Source organism: Microcaecilia unicolor, chromosome 1 (genome assembly GCF_901765095.1).
Source record: "Microcaecilia unicolor chromosome 1, aMicUni1.1, whole genome shotgun sequence".
Lineage (NCBI taxonomy): Eukaryota > Metazoa > Chordata > Amphibia > Gymnophiona > Siphonopidae > Microcaecilia > Microcaecilia unicolor.
Genome location: NC_044031.1, coordinates 281,327,390 through 281,346,743, shown reverse-complemented (window position 1 = coordinate 281,346,743; position 19,354 = coordinate 281,327,390). Strand labels below are relative to the sequence as shown.

Genomic DNA, 19,354 nt, shown 5'->3' with positions numbered 1-19,354 from the left:
CATTGAGCCGAAATTAAGGTGTGCATGGCATCATGCACGTGGAAGGTTCTAGGCGGGCGCTTCGTCCCCAGCATAATGGCAGAGCCAACAGGGGCTGAGGGAGAGACGTCCTCCGGAGAGGAAATCTTCAAAGTGTCCATGGCCTGTAACAACAGGTTGGGCAAATCCTCTGGGCTAAAAAGCCGCGCTGCAGAGGGGTCATCCGCTCCATCCGAGCGGGGATCCGTCTCCTCCAAGGAATCCGCAAAGGACCGTTGGGAGACCTCAGACACACTGCCCTCATCTACATCGGTGGAGACAAATTCCTCCAAGGCCTGGGAATCAACCCGAGGGCGTTTACCTCTGGGAACCTCAACCTCTTTACCAGACGAGGGAGCAGGGGCAGCGTTGTGCATGAGGAAGGCCTGATGCAGCAGCAAAACAAACTCGGGGGAGAAACCCCCCAGACTGTGCACTTCCGCAGCCTGGGCAACAGCCCTAGACGCACCCTCAACCGGCGCTCGCAATAGCGGGGGAGAGACATGCTGCGCATCCAAAATGGCGTCCGGCGCGAAACTCCGCGAAGGAGCCGCGCGGGAAGAACGGCTCTTAACTTTAGCCGCTTCTGTGCCGTCGTCCAAATTAAGGGCGTTCATGGCATTAATGTCTCCAACCTCAAGGGCGGCTCAAGAAGAAGCCGTCCGAGCCGCGTGGCCGGCCAAGATGGCGGAGGCGAGGAGCGGGGGATGGGCGTTTATGGCGGGAAAAACCGCCATGCCGGAGGAAGGACCGGGACATTCATCGGTCACGAAACTGTCACCCAACAAGGGCGAATCAGGCTTTAAGACCCCCGCATCCCCTCTAGAAGCGCTCAAGCGACCCGGGGAGCGACCCTTTGCGCCCTCGCCCTCCGACGCTTTATGCCACGAGGAGAAGAATCGGGGAACCCCCTGCCCGCTATAAAAAGGTAAAAATTACCTGCTGTCCGCTCCGAGTTGTAACGACCTGGTGTCCCAGTGAGTAGCTGCAATAGACGCTTAAATAAACGTCGAAATAAACGCCTTTAAGGACGTTCAAAACTTTTTTTTTTTAACGGAGCCAGCGGGAGGGGGGAGAAAAGGAGGGACCTGGCACCACCAGGTTTGCACTTGCTCAAAAGAGCCCTCAACCCCAGGCACTCAACAAAACCTAAAAATTAGGCTTGGAGGCCTAGCCAGAGCTGCTGCTGTGTGTGACCACCACCTGCTGAGATAGAGAACATACTGAGGAGTTTCCGGCAGCACATGACCACATATAGGGAGGCAAAAGTTTGCTCTCTATCTCCACCTGCTGGTAGATGGACACAACCCACCAGTCTATGGATTGATCAGCTTGATGATATGGAAACAAGGAATTTTCTCAATGTCGGGGGTGCTCAGCTCAATCACCTAGAGTCGGCTCCTATGATAGCAGCCTATGGAACTTTGTAAGTCTAAGTGCTTTGAAATGCTCGTCTGCTAAACGGAGAAAATGTTCAAATGCGGACACGACCTGCAACACTGTACTGTGAAATCGGCCACCAAAAATTAAGAAGAATGCAATAGATGGCGCAAAAATAATCCAGGTTTGGGGATTTAGCATTCCCTGAAATGCTAAAGCCTACATAACAGCTTTGAGCAACACTGATGCCAAATATAATCTTTTTTTTTTTTTTTGCGAATGTCATGAGCGATTATTGTTAGCCACGCGCATTCCTCCTCCAACTCCTCAGCGGCTGCTCCACAGTTTAGCAGCCGCCCGGCCCGGTCGGACGCGGAGGAAAAGCACGCAGCAGCAGAGAGACGCCCCGCACAGCACGAGCGCTTTCCGTTACGGTGACGTCAGGGGGCGGGGACTTAGACGCAGCTGCGCAGCCGGACGCTGGGGCCGAGTCAGCGCAGCAGCGGCGCTTGGCGCTATCTTGTGGAGGAGTGTGTGTGGCGACGGTGTTGTTGCTTGATCTGTGTATTCTACTATGCGAAGGGTGAAAGGAGCACAATTAAAGGAAGAGGTGAAAATAAGGGACCAAAGGTGCACTTAGCTGACTACATCGTCGCTGAGGGAAAGGAGGTTGCCTGTCTTTGACGCTGTGGTAAATAAAGAAAAAAAAACACGATCCGAAGAGGGGAAACGCTATTTGTTTTCCCTCAAAATGTCGGCTCAGGCCCAGATGCGAGCCATGCTGGACCAGCTCATGGGGACGTCCAGGGACGGTAAGCACTGACCGCGAAAATGGGTTTATTATAGTGTGTGCTTGCTTGGTAGTTCTAGTTCCTAAGGCTTCATGTTTTGAGGGCTGGACATATTTTTTAACGTTTTTTTTTTTTCCTTTGGTGGGAAGAAGACGGGGAGAGAGGTTCTCATGTATTATAGTGTATTTTTCTGCCCGAGGTGCCTTTCGTCAGGGTGATTGACAGTGCGATTCACTGAAATTTTCACCAATAAGGCGCGGCCGTTGGGGATGGACAGCCGCCTCTCGTGGATTGGCAGGAAAGCCGGCCAATCCGAGAGGGAGAGGGAGGGTCCGGCGCTATGCGTGTGGTAAGGGAGCGGGGGGGGGGGGGGGGGGGTGAGGAAAGGACCCCGAAAAGTGATGGTGGGAGTTCCCCGCACCCTCAGATTGCAGTCGCGAGGCCGAAGCGGGAAGTTTGGAAACAGTTTAGTAACCCTTCCAAAGAGGAGGAAATCTGGCCTAAACCATCAGTGCACTCCGACTGCTTCGTCACCTGTTCTAGCAGTACTTCCGCTTCCGGTAGTCATTTTGAAAGAGTTAAAAAATTGGGTTCGGCGGCTTTCGTGTTTGTGAGGGTTGGGATCATAACAGGGTCGCTTGGGCCTTCGAATCCCTAGTTCTCACGAATAATTTTTTTAAATTTGGTGTGGAAGTTTTACTCTTTTATGCTTCCCATATTCAATTCTCCTTGTACAAGTTTTTGTTGATATGAAAAATATATCTCAGGCCATATTGTTTTTGGCTGTCTTTTGTATGAATGATGGCTTTGTTAACGGTTGTAATGGTGATGGTGTCTTGTTTTCACACACGAACTTAATTTTACATTTTGTATAACGAAATTCAACATTTAATTCAAGTTTGTGTGGATTATGGCAACACTTTTTTTTATTTTTTTCTGACCATTTAATGATTGTGAGTTGTAATTTGTGCAGATTAAGATTTATTAATGCATTTGCATGATTTTTTTTTTTTTTTTGTCGCATGGATGCAAAGTGTATTAAAACTTTTGAGCCAGGTTTTATAACTGAATGGCCATTTCCATGCACTATTCATGCTTTACTGTTAGCTGCTAAAAAGCATTCACAATGTTCTGTTTCTGGTTTGCGGTCAGTTATTTCAGACCTCAGCCACATGACTTTACTGAATGCATAGGAAACTGGACTATCAATTCTTTTAATACTTGGAAAATAAAATATACTGTTATAAGTTTTAAAATTAATCTGTTGAAGTGATTTCACCATTTTTCAATAATAGAGTGAAATCTGTCATTTAAACAAAACTTGTCAATCATTTTTCCCATATTTTATTTTTTATTAGGATTCGTTAACTGCCTTTGAAAGAATTCACGTAAGGTGGTGTACAGTAAGAATAACTCAAACATAAGCTGTAGACAATTATAGAAGTGAAAATATTCAAATAATACAAAGTATGACACTGCTTACAGTGTCAATAGTATGTAATAGAACATTTGAAGACAGCATAGGGTATAAGCTTATAGATATGTAAGAGTAAGAGGAGTTAGAAAATGAGGTGACTAATTTAAAGAAAGTTGCACATGAGGTCAGACAGATGATAAAATGTTATCTCCGCTAGGGTAGAAGTGGATAAACAGGTCTTTTTGCTTTCATTCTTCTGCCTTAGCACCACAAACTAAATAAACTGGAAATTAAGAGGAAGGGAATGTGATTGTGATCCCTTTTTAGTATTTATGCATTCATGTTTTCTTTTCCATAATGGCTGAATATCTTAGTTATTACTGTACATTCACAGGATTTCAGTCTCTAGATTTTCTGGAGTCATAATGTTATGCTAAAATGTTTATACAGGTATTTGTGCCATTAAAAGTTGTGGTTCCAAGAGATGTGAACGATAAATATGACTGGAACATCTGTATCAGATGACTACCACAATTGTGTTCTTTATGTAAAATAATATAAATGCATTGCAGCGCCATTGAGAGATGTCTGAATAGCAAGTTACCCTGTAGGATTTGTGCCTGGGGAGCTGAGCCTGCACTTTTTTGGGCAGAGATGGTATTCCACATTATGTTCTTTTGTTGACGTGTGTAGTGAAAAAGAGACATGCATTATGATAAAGAAACAGCCAGTTCATCGAGGGAAGGAACTCTTGTCAAGACAGAAGACTGAGACTCCTATTCTGCAAGTAGTGATGCTGCATATTTTCATTTGGTTTATGCACACTTTGCCTGTAAACTAAGAAAGAAACACTGAAAACAAAATGAAAAATCTGAATGGACTTTGACATGCTTCAAGGACCTAAGCTAGTCGAAATTTTTGTTTTGGAACTTTCACATCACAAAATGGCAGTGCATATAGCGTTTCAGTTATGACCAGAAGAGAGAGAGGGTAAAGGCAAAGTAATTGTTGTTGCCTACACAGTTTCACAAAAATACCCATTTATTTTCATTTACGGATAGAAATGCCAATTCCTATTATGTCTCTGAGCACGCACTGTAGGAAAGAAAAGCTTGTTTTTGCTCCAGTACATTCCCAGTGACGTCAAATAATCATTTAAATATTTCAGAGTGATCAGACCGTAAAATATAGGCAAATATGTGAAGCTTGTTTCAGAGTTAGAATTGGCCATCCCACAAAGCATTGTGGAGATTTTTTATTTAGCTCATGGCGTTTTCAGTAGTAGCTCAAGGCAAGTTATATTCAGGTACAGTAAATGTTTTTCTGTTCCCAGAGGGCTTGCAGTCTGCCTTAGGCAATTGAGGATAAGTGTCTTGGCCAAGATCACAAGGAGTAGCAGTGGAATTTCAACCTTGCTTCCCTGGTTCTCTGCCTGCTGCATAATCATTGGGTTGTAGTTATCTACTGACAGTATTTGGGAAAGAACAGCAAATTAGGATAGAGATGACATAGAATGGCTCATTTGCTTCTCATCAATGACCAGGTAATAGATATAGAAGTTAATTTTAGATTAGTAAGCATAGTTAATAATTACTGACACAACTGTGCTTCCTTAATTTCTGCCATTACGACTAATTTTGAAGGTTTTTATTACACAGTTTTCAGTTATTAGATAAAGCTTGGTATGATTTATTTCTAAGCAAAATTTGACCTGTAATGTTTGATTTTTTTCTATTTTTTTGCACTGTAAATTTATTTTTCAGATTTACTGTATTTAAAAAAAATGTGCTGTAAGACTTGAAGGCTTTTCAACTGATTGCTACTAGATCTGGCTGGCACATACATGTTTATCATGTTACAAGGTCTGGTAAGATACAGCAACAAATTGCTTTAAGCCAGGGATTTTGCTTAATCTTTTTTTTTTTTTTTCCCCCACCAAATTTCAAAATTTTGCAGAAAGTTCATAGTTTAATTTTATATAAATACTTTCCTGTTTCAATGTGCAGTTTGAATCTGTGTATAAAACTCTGTACATCTGTATAGTAATTTCAGTTTTTTTATGTAGCATGACCACACTTTGGTCTCTCTTCTTTATCTACTTGTCATGTGTTGTCATTAGAACTGTAATACTGTTTTTCTTTCTGACTCTTAGTTATTAGTAACATGGTTTGGGCCAGATATCCTGCTTAAAATCAAAAGCTGACGTTCTTAATAAAAGTGAAGTTTTTCCTGTTGTATTTCAGCATAAATCCACTGTCAATCAATGCATGAAAACCATATAATAGAGGGGAAAAACACTGCAACTGGTAATGTAGCAGGGGATGCTGATTCATAGAGCAAGCAGTATGTAGTTACGTCATACTTTAGATTACCACTTTTATGGTCCTATACATTTAGTACGAAGTATAAATAACTCTATATGACCCTGAGTAAGTTATTCAATGCCCTGTGCTCAAATTAGGTTTTTTTGTTTAAAGGGGATATTGTAAACCACTGAATTCTAAAAGCCTTTCTGTGCTGTAATGGTAGGGTATGCAATACATATTGTAATATTTATTATCCTAAAGTTCAGGAGCAGCAATATTCAGAGGCAAAATATATTTTCTTTAGTTAGAGTAACATAAGAATTACAGTGGTGGAAATAAGTATTTGATCCCTTGCTGATTTTGTAAGTTTGCCCACTGACAAAGACATGAGCAGCCCATAATTGAAGGGTAGGTTATTGGTAACAGTGAGAGATAGCACATCACAAATTAAATCCGGAAAATCACATTGTGGAAAGTATATGAATTTATTTGCATTCTGCAGAGGGAAATAAGTATTTAATCCCTCTGGCAAACAAGACCTAATACTTGGTGGCAAAACCCTTGTTGGCAAGCACAGCGGTCAGACGTCTTCTGTAGTTGATGATGAGGTTTGCACACATGTCAGGAGGAATTTTGGTCCACTCCTCTTTGCAGATCATCTCTAAATCATTAAGAGTTCTGGGCTGTCGCTTGGCAACTCGCAGCTTCAGCTCCCTCCATAAGTTTTCAATGGGATTAAGGTCTGGTGACTGGCTAGGCCACTCCATGACCCTAATGTGCTTCTTCCTGAGCCACTCCTTTGTTGCCTTGGCTGTATGTTTTGGGTCATTGTCGTGCTGGAAGACCCAGCCACGACCCATTTTTAAGGCCCTGGCGGAGGGAAGGAGGTTGTCACTCAGAATTGTACGGTACATGGCCCCATCCATTCTCCCATTGATGCGGTGAAGTAGTCCTGTGCCCTTAGCAGAGAAACACCCCCAAAACATAACATTTCCACCTCCATGCTTGACAGTGGGGACGGTGTTCTTTGGGTCATAGGCAGCATTTCTCTTCCTCCAAACACGGCGAGTTGAGTTCATGCCAAAGAGCTCAATTTTTGTCTCATCTGACCACAGCACCTTCTCCCAAACACTCTCGGCATCATCCAGGTGTTCACTGGCAAACTTCAGACGGGCCGTCACATGTGCCTTCCGGAGCAGGGGGACCTTGCGGGCACTGCAGGATTGCAATCCGTTATGTCGTAATGTGTTACCAATGGTTTTCGTGGTGACAGTGGTCCCAGCTGCCTTGAGATCATTGACAAGTTCCCCCCTTGTAGTTGTAGGCTGATTTCTAACCTTCCTCATGATCAAGGATACCCCACGAGGTGAGATTTTGCGTGGAACCCCAGATCTTTGTCGATTGACAGTCATTTTGTACTTCTTCCATTTTCTTACTATGGCACCAACAGTTGTCTCCTTCTCGCCCAGCGTCTTACTGATGGTTTTGTAGCCCATTCCAGCCTTGTGCAGGTGTATGATCTTGTCCCTGACATCCTTAGACAGCTCCTTGCTCTTGGCCATTTTGTAGAGGTTAGAGTCTGACTGATTCACTGAGTCTGTGGACAGGTGTCTTTCATACAGGTGACCATTGCCGACAGCTGTCTGTCATGCAGGTAACGAGTTGATTTGGAGCATCTACCTGGTCTGTAGGGGCCAGATCTCTTACTGGTTGGTGGGGGATCAAATACTTATTTCCCTCTGCAGAATGCAAATAAATTCATATACTTTCCACAATGTGATTTTCCGGATTTAATTTGTGATGTGCTATCTCTCACTGTTACCAATAACCTACCCTTCAATTATGGGCTGCTCATGTCTTTGTCAGTGGGCAAACTTACAAAATCAGCAAGGGATCAAATACTTATTTCCACCACTGTATGTAGAAGAGATGTTTTACAAACGTTTTGAAGATCACAGATGTTTCCCCTTTTTAGATAGTGGGACCACACCAGATTCAGCAGAATTTCAGCTACAAGATCTTGAACCTTATTTATCAAAGGATTTTCCCCCTTTTGTGTAGACATTGAATTGGAGAAAACCTCTGCTAAATTGGGCTTACCTTATTTTTTTGTGGCAATATTGAGATCCAGTTGTGAATACTGAGTTAGTCATTCTGAGTAGTGGATTCCTGTCCTCACCCTCCACATCTTAAATCTGTATAACCAATGTATTAATTGCTGCAGGCAGTTTACTTCTGTTTAATCCAGTTTCCCTCAGATCCTACCCTCTAATATCAACTATTATAAATATCACTAACGGTTTGTTTTCATGTATTTCTGTCATTCCTTAAAACACTTACTTTTTCTGGCTGATTTTAGCTACTTCCTCTATTAAATCAGGTTTTGTTGCTTTGCTGATCCATCATAAAGATAAATATATAACATATTCTCATCTGAAGTGGACTCAGAGTTTGAGTGAGGCTTACTGGTAATCGTATTTGCATGCTTAATCCAGAGAAATGTGAAAATGGACAAAGCAGAACATATTTAGGAGTAGGAACTCATACAAAGATCTATTTATTGAAGAAATGTTGCTGGTAGTTCACTTATTCTAGGTGAGGTAGTTCAATCTTAAAATAATATAAACAACAACATAAAGTCCACTACACACATACACCAGTCAGCATGCCCATGTTGGGAACAAAATTAAAATCAAGATACTCATAAAATGGCTAAAAAATAAAAATTCTAATTTGGAAAGATCACTTGCCATAAAACTTGCTCTTTATTTTCTACTCTGCATAACTTCTTTAAAACTGCAAACAAATAATTTGTATAAGATGCTTTTAACTATTGAATAAAAGGTAATAGGTTATAACATGGACCTTAGGCAGTAACCTGTTCCATAATCAAGGTGTGTTGACCAGATGCACCATATTTAAATGGAGGATTTCTGGGGAGACAGTATCTCCAAATTAGACTTGTTTTGCACATACCATGACAGTAATAAGCCTCACTCCTAAGCCTCCTGGAGTTCATAGGATGTAATATGTACAGGCAACCTATTGAGGTTTGTTTGGAAATTACTTTTGAATCAAGTCTGTAGCACTCAGTACATTGGGAGATATAGAAATATCTTTTTGCCACATTTGGAAGCAAGCATTTAGACTTAGAGTTCCATAGGTTTCTATGTAACTTTGTAATACAAAGTGCTTTTAAAATACACCTCCTGGTATCTCACTGTGCATCTTGATACTTGAGGTTCTTCTCTCTTTGTCTCTCTTCACTAGATGAACAGAATAATCACTTGGCACTGAAACCTCTAATGCAGTTCTTATGTTTTTCTTCTTCACCGCTGTCTGATTTTCTTACATTAAACTTTTTAATGGTTGAAATGGGAATGTCCCTGTTGATCATAATCATTTTCCATTATTCTTTTCAGGTCACAATCCCAGTACTTCTCCAGTACACTAGTGTTGTCATGTTTATAAATTTTACAGTGGAATGTGAGACTTGTTACCTTATCGTTTCTTTCTGTATATAGAAATTTTCTCATATCGGAACTTGGCAGCCAGCTACAAGATGAGTAATTGTTTTCAGATCTTTCTTACAGAATCTACATATGTTCTATCATTTTTTTTTCTTGTGAGCTATCTCGCCCATAATCCACTGCCCTGATCTGTAACTAGCTATCTGTCTCACACCCTTAAATTTCGGTTCACCTCTCCTTAATCATTCTTGTCCGGTTTTGATTACTATACTATTCTTAGACTAATATTTATTTGTGTTTGTGACTTTTCATTGTTTCCTGATTTAATTCTTTAAAAAGTGTTTTTGTTTTGTAAATTATTGTGGATTCTCATTCATTCCTTCTGCTTGTTTGAATTCTCGTCTAAGTTTAATTATGGAATTGGATTCTGGAGCCTATGCTAGCACAGGTATTGCAGTACATGCTTTGATCTGTGAATGTATTGTGGAAACCTTTGTGACCCCTGATGAAGGTTTTTCTGAAACTTGGCCTGGTTGGGTCCTGTTTCCATTAAAGTTGACATTTGGATAAACTCTTGCTGTGTTTGTCCTTCTTTGGATTGCTGCTGCTGTTTGGTTGTCTGTTCTATTTCTTCAGTAGAGTGTCTCCTGTTTGTTTCTGCTCTACTTGTGATTTATTATATTTTCATGGTGAATTTATGGTATACCTGACCTGTACCACTCCAGACGGTCCATTAAGTAGATAGCACTTTTTCCCTTCATGTTCTTGAAATGGGTCAAAATCCTCTGGGCAACCAGTATAGGTCCACAGAAGCTGTAGGTCTAGAATTATAATCTGCAATAATCCTGGCTTCACAGTTTTGTACTGCTTATAAACTATGGCTGTACCTTTTCAGGAAGGGCAACCAAAAGTGCGTTGCAGTAATAAAGCCTAATAACTACTAAGGCCTGTACTACTTGATGGAACTTGATTTCAAAAGAACTGACTTTGCTGAAATGGGGGAATTTCTCGGGGAAGAGTTGGTTGGATGGAAACAGCTGAAAGAAGTAGAACAGCAGTGAGCGAAATTGAAAGAAGCTATTTTAAAGGCAACTAACCTTACAAGAGGACTCAGAGGAAGACAGGGAAAAATACCTAGAAAAGCAAACAGAAGCTGGAAAAGCTGTCAGGAAAGCGAAGAGACAAATGGAAGAAAAGATAGCCGATGCAGTAAAATTGGGGGAACAAGACATTTTTCAGATATGTAAGTGACAGGAGGAAGTTCCAAAATAGCATTGTGAGGCTCAAAGCTGAGGGGGAGAAATATGTAGAAGCCGGTAAAGATAAAGCTGAATTGCGTAACAGTTATATCTGTTCTGTGTTCATGGATGAAATGCCGGGGGTAGGTCTGAAGAAAACAAATGCTAAGAAGACTGTTCTGAGGAGCTAGCTATACTAAAAGTAGACATAGGGGTGGGGCCTGATGGGATACATCCAGGGGTGCTCAAGGAACTCGGAGAGGTTCTGGCGGCTCCTCTGTCTGACCTCTTCAATGCCGCCTTAGAGTTTGGAGTGGTTCCAGGGGACTGGAGAATGGTGGATGTGGCTCCGCACAAGAGCGTAAGTAAGGAAGGTGTTGAGAATTACAGACCTGTCTGACTTCTGTAGTGAGTAAACTAATGGAAACACTTCTAAAGCGGAGGACTGTGAGTTTTCTCAAATTGAATATACTGTGGGACCTGAGTCAGGTTGTGTCAGATGAATCTGATTTCTTTGATTGGGTGACCAAACAGTTGGATATGGGAGAGAGGTGCTAGATGTGGTATACTTGTATTTTAGCAAAGCTTTTGACACGGTCCCGCACAGGCGACTGATAAATAAACTGAGTGTTCTTGGTATGGACCTAAAATGACCGAGTTAAAAACTGGTTAAATGGAAGGAGACAGAGGGTAGTGGGAAATGGAGCATGCTTTGAGGAAAGAGATGTTTTCTGTGGTGTACCGCAGAGGTCAGTCCTCGGGCCGGTCTTTTTTAACATCTTCATGAGTGATACTGTGGAAGGACTGTCTTGTAAGGTTTGTCTCTTTGCGGATGATACCAAACTCTATAATAGGGTGGACACCAGCGTTTAATGCTAAGAAATGTAGGGTCATGCACTTGGGTTACAAAAATACAAGGGAACAGTACAATATTTGCTTCATTTGTATCCCACATTTTCCCACCTATTTGCAGGCTCAATGTGGCTTACATAGTACCGTAAAGGCGTTCGCCAAGTCCGGTAGAGAAACAAATACATGGTGATGATGTCGTCGATTAAGGTTCAGGCACAATGGGGATCAAAGAGAGGAGAGGTTATATAGTGTCCATTATGCACTTTGGTTTTGCTGTGTTGCAGAGTGTAGGCATTTATGTTGGGGCGGTAGGGTATGCGTCTGTGTACAAAAGAAGAGTGGTGATTGTGTCTGAAGACCTTAAGGTGGCCAAGCAGGTAGAAAAGGTATGCACTAACCACTGGGCTACTCCTCCAAAGGCGATGGTCAAAGCCAGAAGGATGCTTGAATGCATAAGGAGAGGGATGACTAGCAGGAAGAAAGAGGTGATAGTGCCCGTGTATAAGTCTCTGGTGAGGCCCCATTTACTGTGTGCAATTCTGGAGACCACAGCTATGGAAAGATGTAAACAGGATGGAGTTGGTCCAGAGGGCGGCTACCAGATTGGTAAGTGTGTCTGTCATAAAATGTATAGGGACAGGCTTATGAACCTCAACATGTATACGCTGGAAGGAGAGGCAGGAGAGAGGGAATATGATAGAGATGTTTTAATACCTCAGTGGCATTAATGTGCAGGAAGTGTGCCTTTTCCAAATGAAGGAAAACTCTGGAATGAGGGGGCATAGGATGTAGTTAAGAGGAAATAGGCTTAGGATGAATCTAAGAAAATACTCTTTCATCGAAAGGGTGGAGGAATCTTAAGAAAATACTCTTTCACAGAAAGGGTGGTGGATGCGTGGACCCTTAGAAAAAGGAGGAGTTAGTGGTTATTGAGGAAGGGCAGAAAGGGTGGTGGATGCGTGGACCCTTAGAAAAAGGAGGAGTTAGTGGTTATTGAGGAAGGGCAGACTGGATGGGCCATTTGGACCTTATCTGCCGTCATGATTCTATGTTTTATATATATCTATATCTATCTATATATGAAGTTGAGATTGATTTGTACGATCTTATTTCCATTAAAAGAAAGATACATGTGTGATAGATTGAAGTCTTGGTGACATGTCTGGTAATTTCAAGCTAACTAGTTCTTGAGTATTTTGCCTATAGAAGCAAATGTGACCATCTAAGGTGACTAAAGTTGCCAGAAACAATAAGGTTTTAATGAATTCTGCTAGAACAAACAATTAGTAATACAACAATCCAAACCTCATCTTTTCATGTGGGAAAAAATAGTTATAGAAGTTCAAACATGTAACTTTTGCAGACTGCTTATAGACCCATGACATGACCAGCCATTCTCAACATTTTGGATCTGCTGTTTTAATCATCTTTTCCCCAGAGATGGTCACAAATACCTGTTTTTGTAAAATTGAATGTCATTGTATTCTTTGCCAGCCACTTGCTTTTAAACAAGTCGTAAGAACATACAATTAAGCCAAGAACATGAATTTTGATATTTTGCAAAAAAAAGTCTCAACTGTTGTATTTTAATACTTTTGAGAAGGAATATTCAGGGCTGGAAACAAAACCCAGATGCTTGATCTTTCTTTTCTTTTTCTTACATTTTTATTATCCACCAATACAGCTAAAAGCTGTCCTAAAGAGAGGAGTATGTCAAACAGTGATAAAATCTTATGCAAAAACAAAATAATGTGCACCAACCTCACATATGTCTATTTAAAGGGAGCACAAAGAAATACACCTTTTTTTTTTTTGTCTGGAAATATCATTTTGTAGACCTAAATGTAACTGGAAGCGAGTTCAGAAAATGGAAGAACCTTGTATAGTTGCCACATGGCATTTCTTATAGACAGAACAGAAGGGCAGAATTCCCAGCACATAAAGCATGAGGTGGAAGTATATTAAACTAATAATGCTTCCAGGTAGTTATGCCCTCCAAGCTGTTGCAACTTAAACAATACACAAACCTTAAATTGGGTCCTATATACAACTGGAAGCCAATGAAATGACCAAGTGAGGGATGATGGTCCATTCTCCCTACAGCAGCATTTTGCACTTGTAATACATTAGTTTTGAGACTGTCCACAGTGACCATGAGAGCTTTACAATAGCCAAGTTCATTCAGAACAGTAACCTGCAAAACTCAGGTGACAAGTAGTTGCTGCCAGGCAGAGGAACAGGGGCCTATCATACCTAGAAACAGTAGTGGCTGCTGTGTCAAGGAGACATGTTTAGACTTGAGTCTATAGAAGAACACTAGTAGTCCTGTACCAGGGCTGTAAGCAGTAGCAGCTTCTGGGGTGGGGTGGGGAGGAGAATGGGATGCTCTGGGGTCAAGGCCAGAAGGAGCAATGGCAGACCTGGAATATAAACAGAATACCCTAGGTGTTGGAGAAGTTTGACTTGCATCTAAGATTTCTGAAAAATATAAATTTACCCATTGAAGTGTCTTGAAAATCTTTTATCACTGAAAAATACAGTATCATGTCATTTCAATAGTTATGGTTTGATGCTTATTCACAGGATTCTTAAAAGATCTGTTACCAGCATTCAAACACTGGAAGTCGAAGTAAACCAAAGATTTGTTTTGTGAGTGAGAGGGTGCTGTTTTGAATTTCTTTTACAATCATAACATTACTAAAAAAATGCACAAATCTAAACCACTGAATGAAAAAAAAATGGTTGCTTGAGGAAAAATATCTTTAGTAACTAGATGCTGAATATGAGATAACATCTGCTGTTGATGCTGTTAGAATACAGTATTGACTGCATTAAATTAAGAAGGAAGCATTACTCTGTCTTGTGCAACATTTCAATTTTGTATCTAATTTTTTTTTTTTGCAATTTCTCTAAACCTTTGATACTATTTCACACTTTTATTGGATAGAGTTGCTTCAACTGACTGATAAATAACCTCACCCCTCAGTTCACCTTCTGTCTTGGAACTTTGTAGCATTACTCAAATCAGAGCTATTCTCAAATGTTCAAAGAATTTGCAGTTTTAAAGAATTTTAAAAAAGAATGTGGCATGATATTTTTAATATAAATGTATTATTGGCTGCCATGTGTACTTTAAAATATTTTACAGTATACATCAGATAGTTTTATGCTAATTTTAGCACTTTGCATATAAATAGGATCCTGCCATCCTTTATGATATGGAGGTCAGCATACAGCCACCCCTAAACCAGAGAGTTTTAGGGCTCCGTTTTCTAAGGTGTGCTACCAGACTTAGTGTGTGCTAAATGCTAAGTCCATTTTATTCTTATGGGCTTCTTAGCATTTTACACATGCTAAATCCATTAGTGCGTATTAGTAAAAGGAGCCCTTAAGAGTACTAACATTTCTGTCTTATCTCCTTGTTCTCTCTGTCAGCTAGCTACTAATATGTACTGTTAATATTAATTAGGTCCCGTTGTGTAAAATTGGGCCTTTGATAAAATCACAAGTTAATGTGGTGGTACACTAGTGAGTAGGTAAATGGTTTTTTTTTAAATTTAGAAATTAATGCCTTTTTGACAGTGATCATGCTGAGGTGATTGGCCAGGCTGATAGTAATATGCCTTTAGCCAGTTTGTTTGTTTTTTGGTTTTTTGAATCGAATGCAATTACTGTACTTAAAAAAAAAAAAAAAAAAAAAAAAAAAAAAAAAAACCCAAATGAAAAAATAACCCTAAACATTTTAGTGCCATTTAGGTTTAGAAATGTATTGGTTTTTATGTCAGTTAATGCCTGCTGAATCTGGTCTGTTACTGTAAAATGTCTCCCACCCCTTTTTTTTTTTTTTTTAATATATTACCAATTATAACTAGATAAAGTAAGGCACAGAGTGAATAAAGTAACTTACCCAAGTTCATGTGGACATACATTAGGGGCCACAAGTTGACCTGAATGCCAGGAGCTCTCCTGGTTTGGAATTGCTGTGCTCTTTATACTACTGTGTTATGTCTGGGCTGATGGCTTATTGTGGAGATGTCATGTTTTCCTTGAAGAGCACTAGGCTGTCAGAAACCTCATATATTCAGATTAAATCTTTATGTAGATGACTGGTGATCTTTCCTGTCATGTAAGACAGCGTAGGCCTATGGTTCACTTGCTTTTGGGGCCTATTGACTAAGCATTTTTCCTTTAGAGATAATGGCAAAACCCTAGTGCATTGAGCCCTGTGGCAGCTCTTTTATAGATGGATATGTTAAAAAAAAATCCTCCATTTGGTCTATAGTCTATTAAATTTCAGCATATTAACATTTTTGCTGATAAGAACTTTTGATTCCCAACACATTGTCTTCTAAGCTTTGGTATCTGTTCAAGGCTCTCTGAAACAGCATCCTTTTTGCACTACAGATAACAGTTGTCGGAAACCAAGCTTTATTTTGTTACATTTTTATTTTTGTGTAAAAGAATCTTGCTGATCAAACGTACTTCTAGATGCTGTGTTGAAATTGCTGGCAGAATCTATGTATTCTATACAAACTGAACAATCTGGCCCCCTTGTTTTATTTATAAAGGTTCAATGTATCTATGCCTGCCTACTTCAATCTGCAAGGGAGTATCAGAAAGGCCCCGCATTCGCCGAGCCGTGAGTTATAACTAACTTTTCAGATGTGTTAATGAATGTGGAACAAACGCAGTTATGTGTTTAAAAAAAAAAAAGGAATGGGCCAAAAGTTATAGCAGCAGCAGGCCTGACCTAAGCGGATCCAGATTTTACATTCCAAATCAGGGCGACCCACTGTGAGCAGTCATTAGAAAACCTATTGTTGAAGTATTCTCAGGACATTCAATTTGTAAATATATATATATATAAATATAATTTTGTATCCATTTATAATAGGTTTTGTTTTACCTGAAAATCATAAATTGCTAGCAATTTGAACAAAGTCCTGACCAGTTATAACTGGAAATGCTACAGTAATTGTAGCCTACCCAGGGCAGTGCAGTTCCAGTGTCTAATTGCAGTCTTTAAAAATGATTTTGCCAGCAGTTTTCTGGTCAGTAGAGCAAAGCTCTATTGAGAGAGATACCTTTTTGTTTTTAGGGCAAACCTTGTAACTACAATTTAAAAAAATAATCTGGTAACATGAGAGCTAGCTAGTTTTACTTATCTTAGGGTCTGATATATTAAAACTTCCCCCCCCCCCCCCCCCATTCTATATCTAGGGGGATGAGAATGTTAATAAATCAAATTTCTTAAAAAAAAAAAAAAAAAAAAGAATTAGAGCAGCAGCTGTCAGAAATTCAGCAATAGGTTTTCCTTTGATAAATGATGACGGGTCTGAGTGGCCCTGTTCATTTGGAGTATTTTCCATGTAAGCCTTTGTTACAATCCCTTAGTGAGCACAGTCACTTATGGAGTAAGGCAAACCGTTTTCCATCTAAATTTTTCAGGAAATGTCCATTTCTGCAGCGTTCCAGAATAAAACAATGATGCGTGGCCTTCTTTCCTGTGAAGGATTAGTGACAAGTTCCATGTCACAGTTGTGAGTTCTCTAACCAAGAAAATTAACCTTTTGGTTTTGTAGCTTGAACAGTTTATATTTCACAATTTAAAGGAGAACTAACTCGCAAGAAAATGCTTTTCATATGTTGCAGACTGGTCTACTTCAGGAACTTGTGCAGCAAATACAAAATCTAAATATTTTTTAAATGCCCTTTCTCTGCTTATTTTCTATCTTGCAAATTTTTGTAGGAAGAAATGCACATCATGACCTTTTGATCAGGAACACTGCTTCCTGGTATATGATGAAGAGAGAAGAAAAGTATCAAAAGATGTAAAACTGTATCTTATGAAGGGTGTCTGAACAATTTACCTTTACAATACTAGAATTAATATGATCTTAAATAGATTAAGGAAAATTAAGTAAATAGGCATTTTTCGCTATGTTGGTATGATGTAGCATGTGGAGTTAATTGAAGTTATACAAAACAAATAATAGAATCTAACCACCCTCCTTAACAATTGGTGCCATAGATTTTGTGTTTGGTAACAAAGTGACTCAAATTATTCCAGTTGGCAACATTTTAGGAAAGATTTTTCTTGGTCTTAGTTTGCCTTTGTAAAATCTGCCCACTTGTTCCCTGGAGGAGTATTTAACCTGATGTCTAGAAGGTCTGCAGTGTATGGTGAGCATGCTGCTGCAGGGAGTACAACCAGCGGCCAGGAAGATGGCATGGAATTAAACCTTCTCCCAGTCCTTCTGTCATGGAGTCCTTAAATTATGCTGTTTGTGAGGCATTTATTTGTGATATGTTACATAAAGGCAATGTCAATATGTTTGACTGGTGTAAGTACCTTCTTGCAGGTTTTGTACGCTTATAAACCCACTCTTCTACCCTCTAACCCCCTCAGCAGCGAGGGAATACACTATGCACCCAAGAACAATATAGTGGAAGAAATGTCGGCGGGGTGCAGTGGGGACTCGCAGTGTGTATTCTAAAACATTTGCAAGTTTTTTTTTTTTTTAAATGTAATTTGTATTTATATGGATCAAGGATAGAGAGCTATACAGCATCTAAATTAATAGAAACAATAAGCTGTTATAGCAGTAAACATTTTAAGTGTGCTGCTTTTTAATATTTAAAAATATTTAACTTTGTAATTGTTAGTTGAAACATATTAAGTACATTTATACATGGAATTATATAATTATATTATCCCAAGCAGCATATTGTAATTATATATTTCAAAGCATAACAATGCATTCTGTAGTAAATATGCACTGCCATTTTCTTTATTGGGGAGGAGGTTAAATGTTGGCGTAAAACCATAAACACTCTTTTTACACCCCCCAAAAAAGAATAGACTAGTAAATGTAGGCCAGGTGAAAATGATGTTATCAGTTTGTTTAACCTGGTTTGTTGTTAATTTCTATGTTGCAGGAGACACTACACGTCAGCGGATCAAATTTAGTGATGAGAGAGTGTGTAAGAGCCACCTGCTCAATTGCTGCCCTCATGACATCCTCTCTGGAACCGTACGTAGCCAGGCAGTTGCTTTTATTCTTGCATGATTTGTAATGTATTCTATACTTGCAAGATAGGACTGAGAGAAATGCTGAGGTGATTCCCCCCCACCACCACTTCCCCTGCTGACCTATAACAGTGCTAATTAATCACTTCTGTGTAGTGTGCAGAGATGAGCTTTTAAGCAAAAGTCTCACAGTGCTCTTAGTATAAAGCCTTGCTTATAGAATTTTTTTTTTCCTTTTGGAAGTAGGACGTAGGCCAAAAGATGTGCTTCTCCCCCCCTCCCCCCAAATCAATCTAAAATGCAAGGTTTTTACAGTTTGTGTGTGTACTCTTTGAATTGTATCCATAGCAACAGAGAGAAAGCAGATAATAGAAGAAGGGGAGGTTAAAGGCCCTCCCTCAATTCAAGAAATGACATTTAAAATAGCTAATCAAAAGCGTTGAACAGATTTTTCAAATTAAGGAAAAGTAAATTTTCTGTATGTCAATTTTTTATGTTTAGAGTAAAATTGCAATATTGTGTGTGAAAGTAAGCTAGAAATATGCAAATTACAATTTAAAAAAACTTGTAACATGCTCTTAATCACAAAACTTGTGGTAAAAAAAGAAAACCCTTTGCAAATGAAAAGGAATTTCCATTTAATAATTTGGTATACCATCACTTTGTAAATAAGAGACAATACAAATAACATTTTTTCTGGGAATATTGTCTAGACAATAGTGAGGGAAAAGGAATTTCTTTCACTCTTTATTGTAACGATCAGAGATGGGAATTCGTAGGAAGAAAGACTACTGAAATGCCAACTGGAAAAGTTGGGTTTTCACATCCTTTAACTTTGGGAAAGATGCTTTC

At 39.7% G+C, this 19,354-nt stretch overlaps 1 protein-coding gene across 1 annotated transcript in view; it reads left to right on the top strand.

The window, feature by feature from the left end:
- Positions 1 to 1,872: 1,872 nt before the first annotated feature.
- LOC115472718 (putative RNA-binding protein Luc7-like 2) overlaps positions 1,873 to 19,354 on the top strand; it is a 249,813-nt gene continuing 232,331 nt past the window's right edge. Inside the window, exons 1-2 of the mRNA XM_030207087.1 lie at positions 1,873 to 2,210; positions 18,412 to 18,506. Coding sequence (XP_030062947.1) covers positions 2,150 to 2,210; positions 18,412 to 18,506 — 156 coding nt within the window. The 5' untranslated portion in view covers positions 1,873 to 2,149. The remainder of the gene's footprint in view (positions 2,211 to 18,411; positions 18,507 to 19,354) is intronic.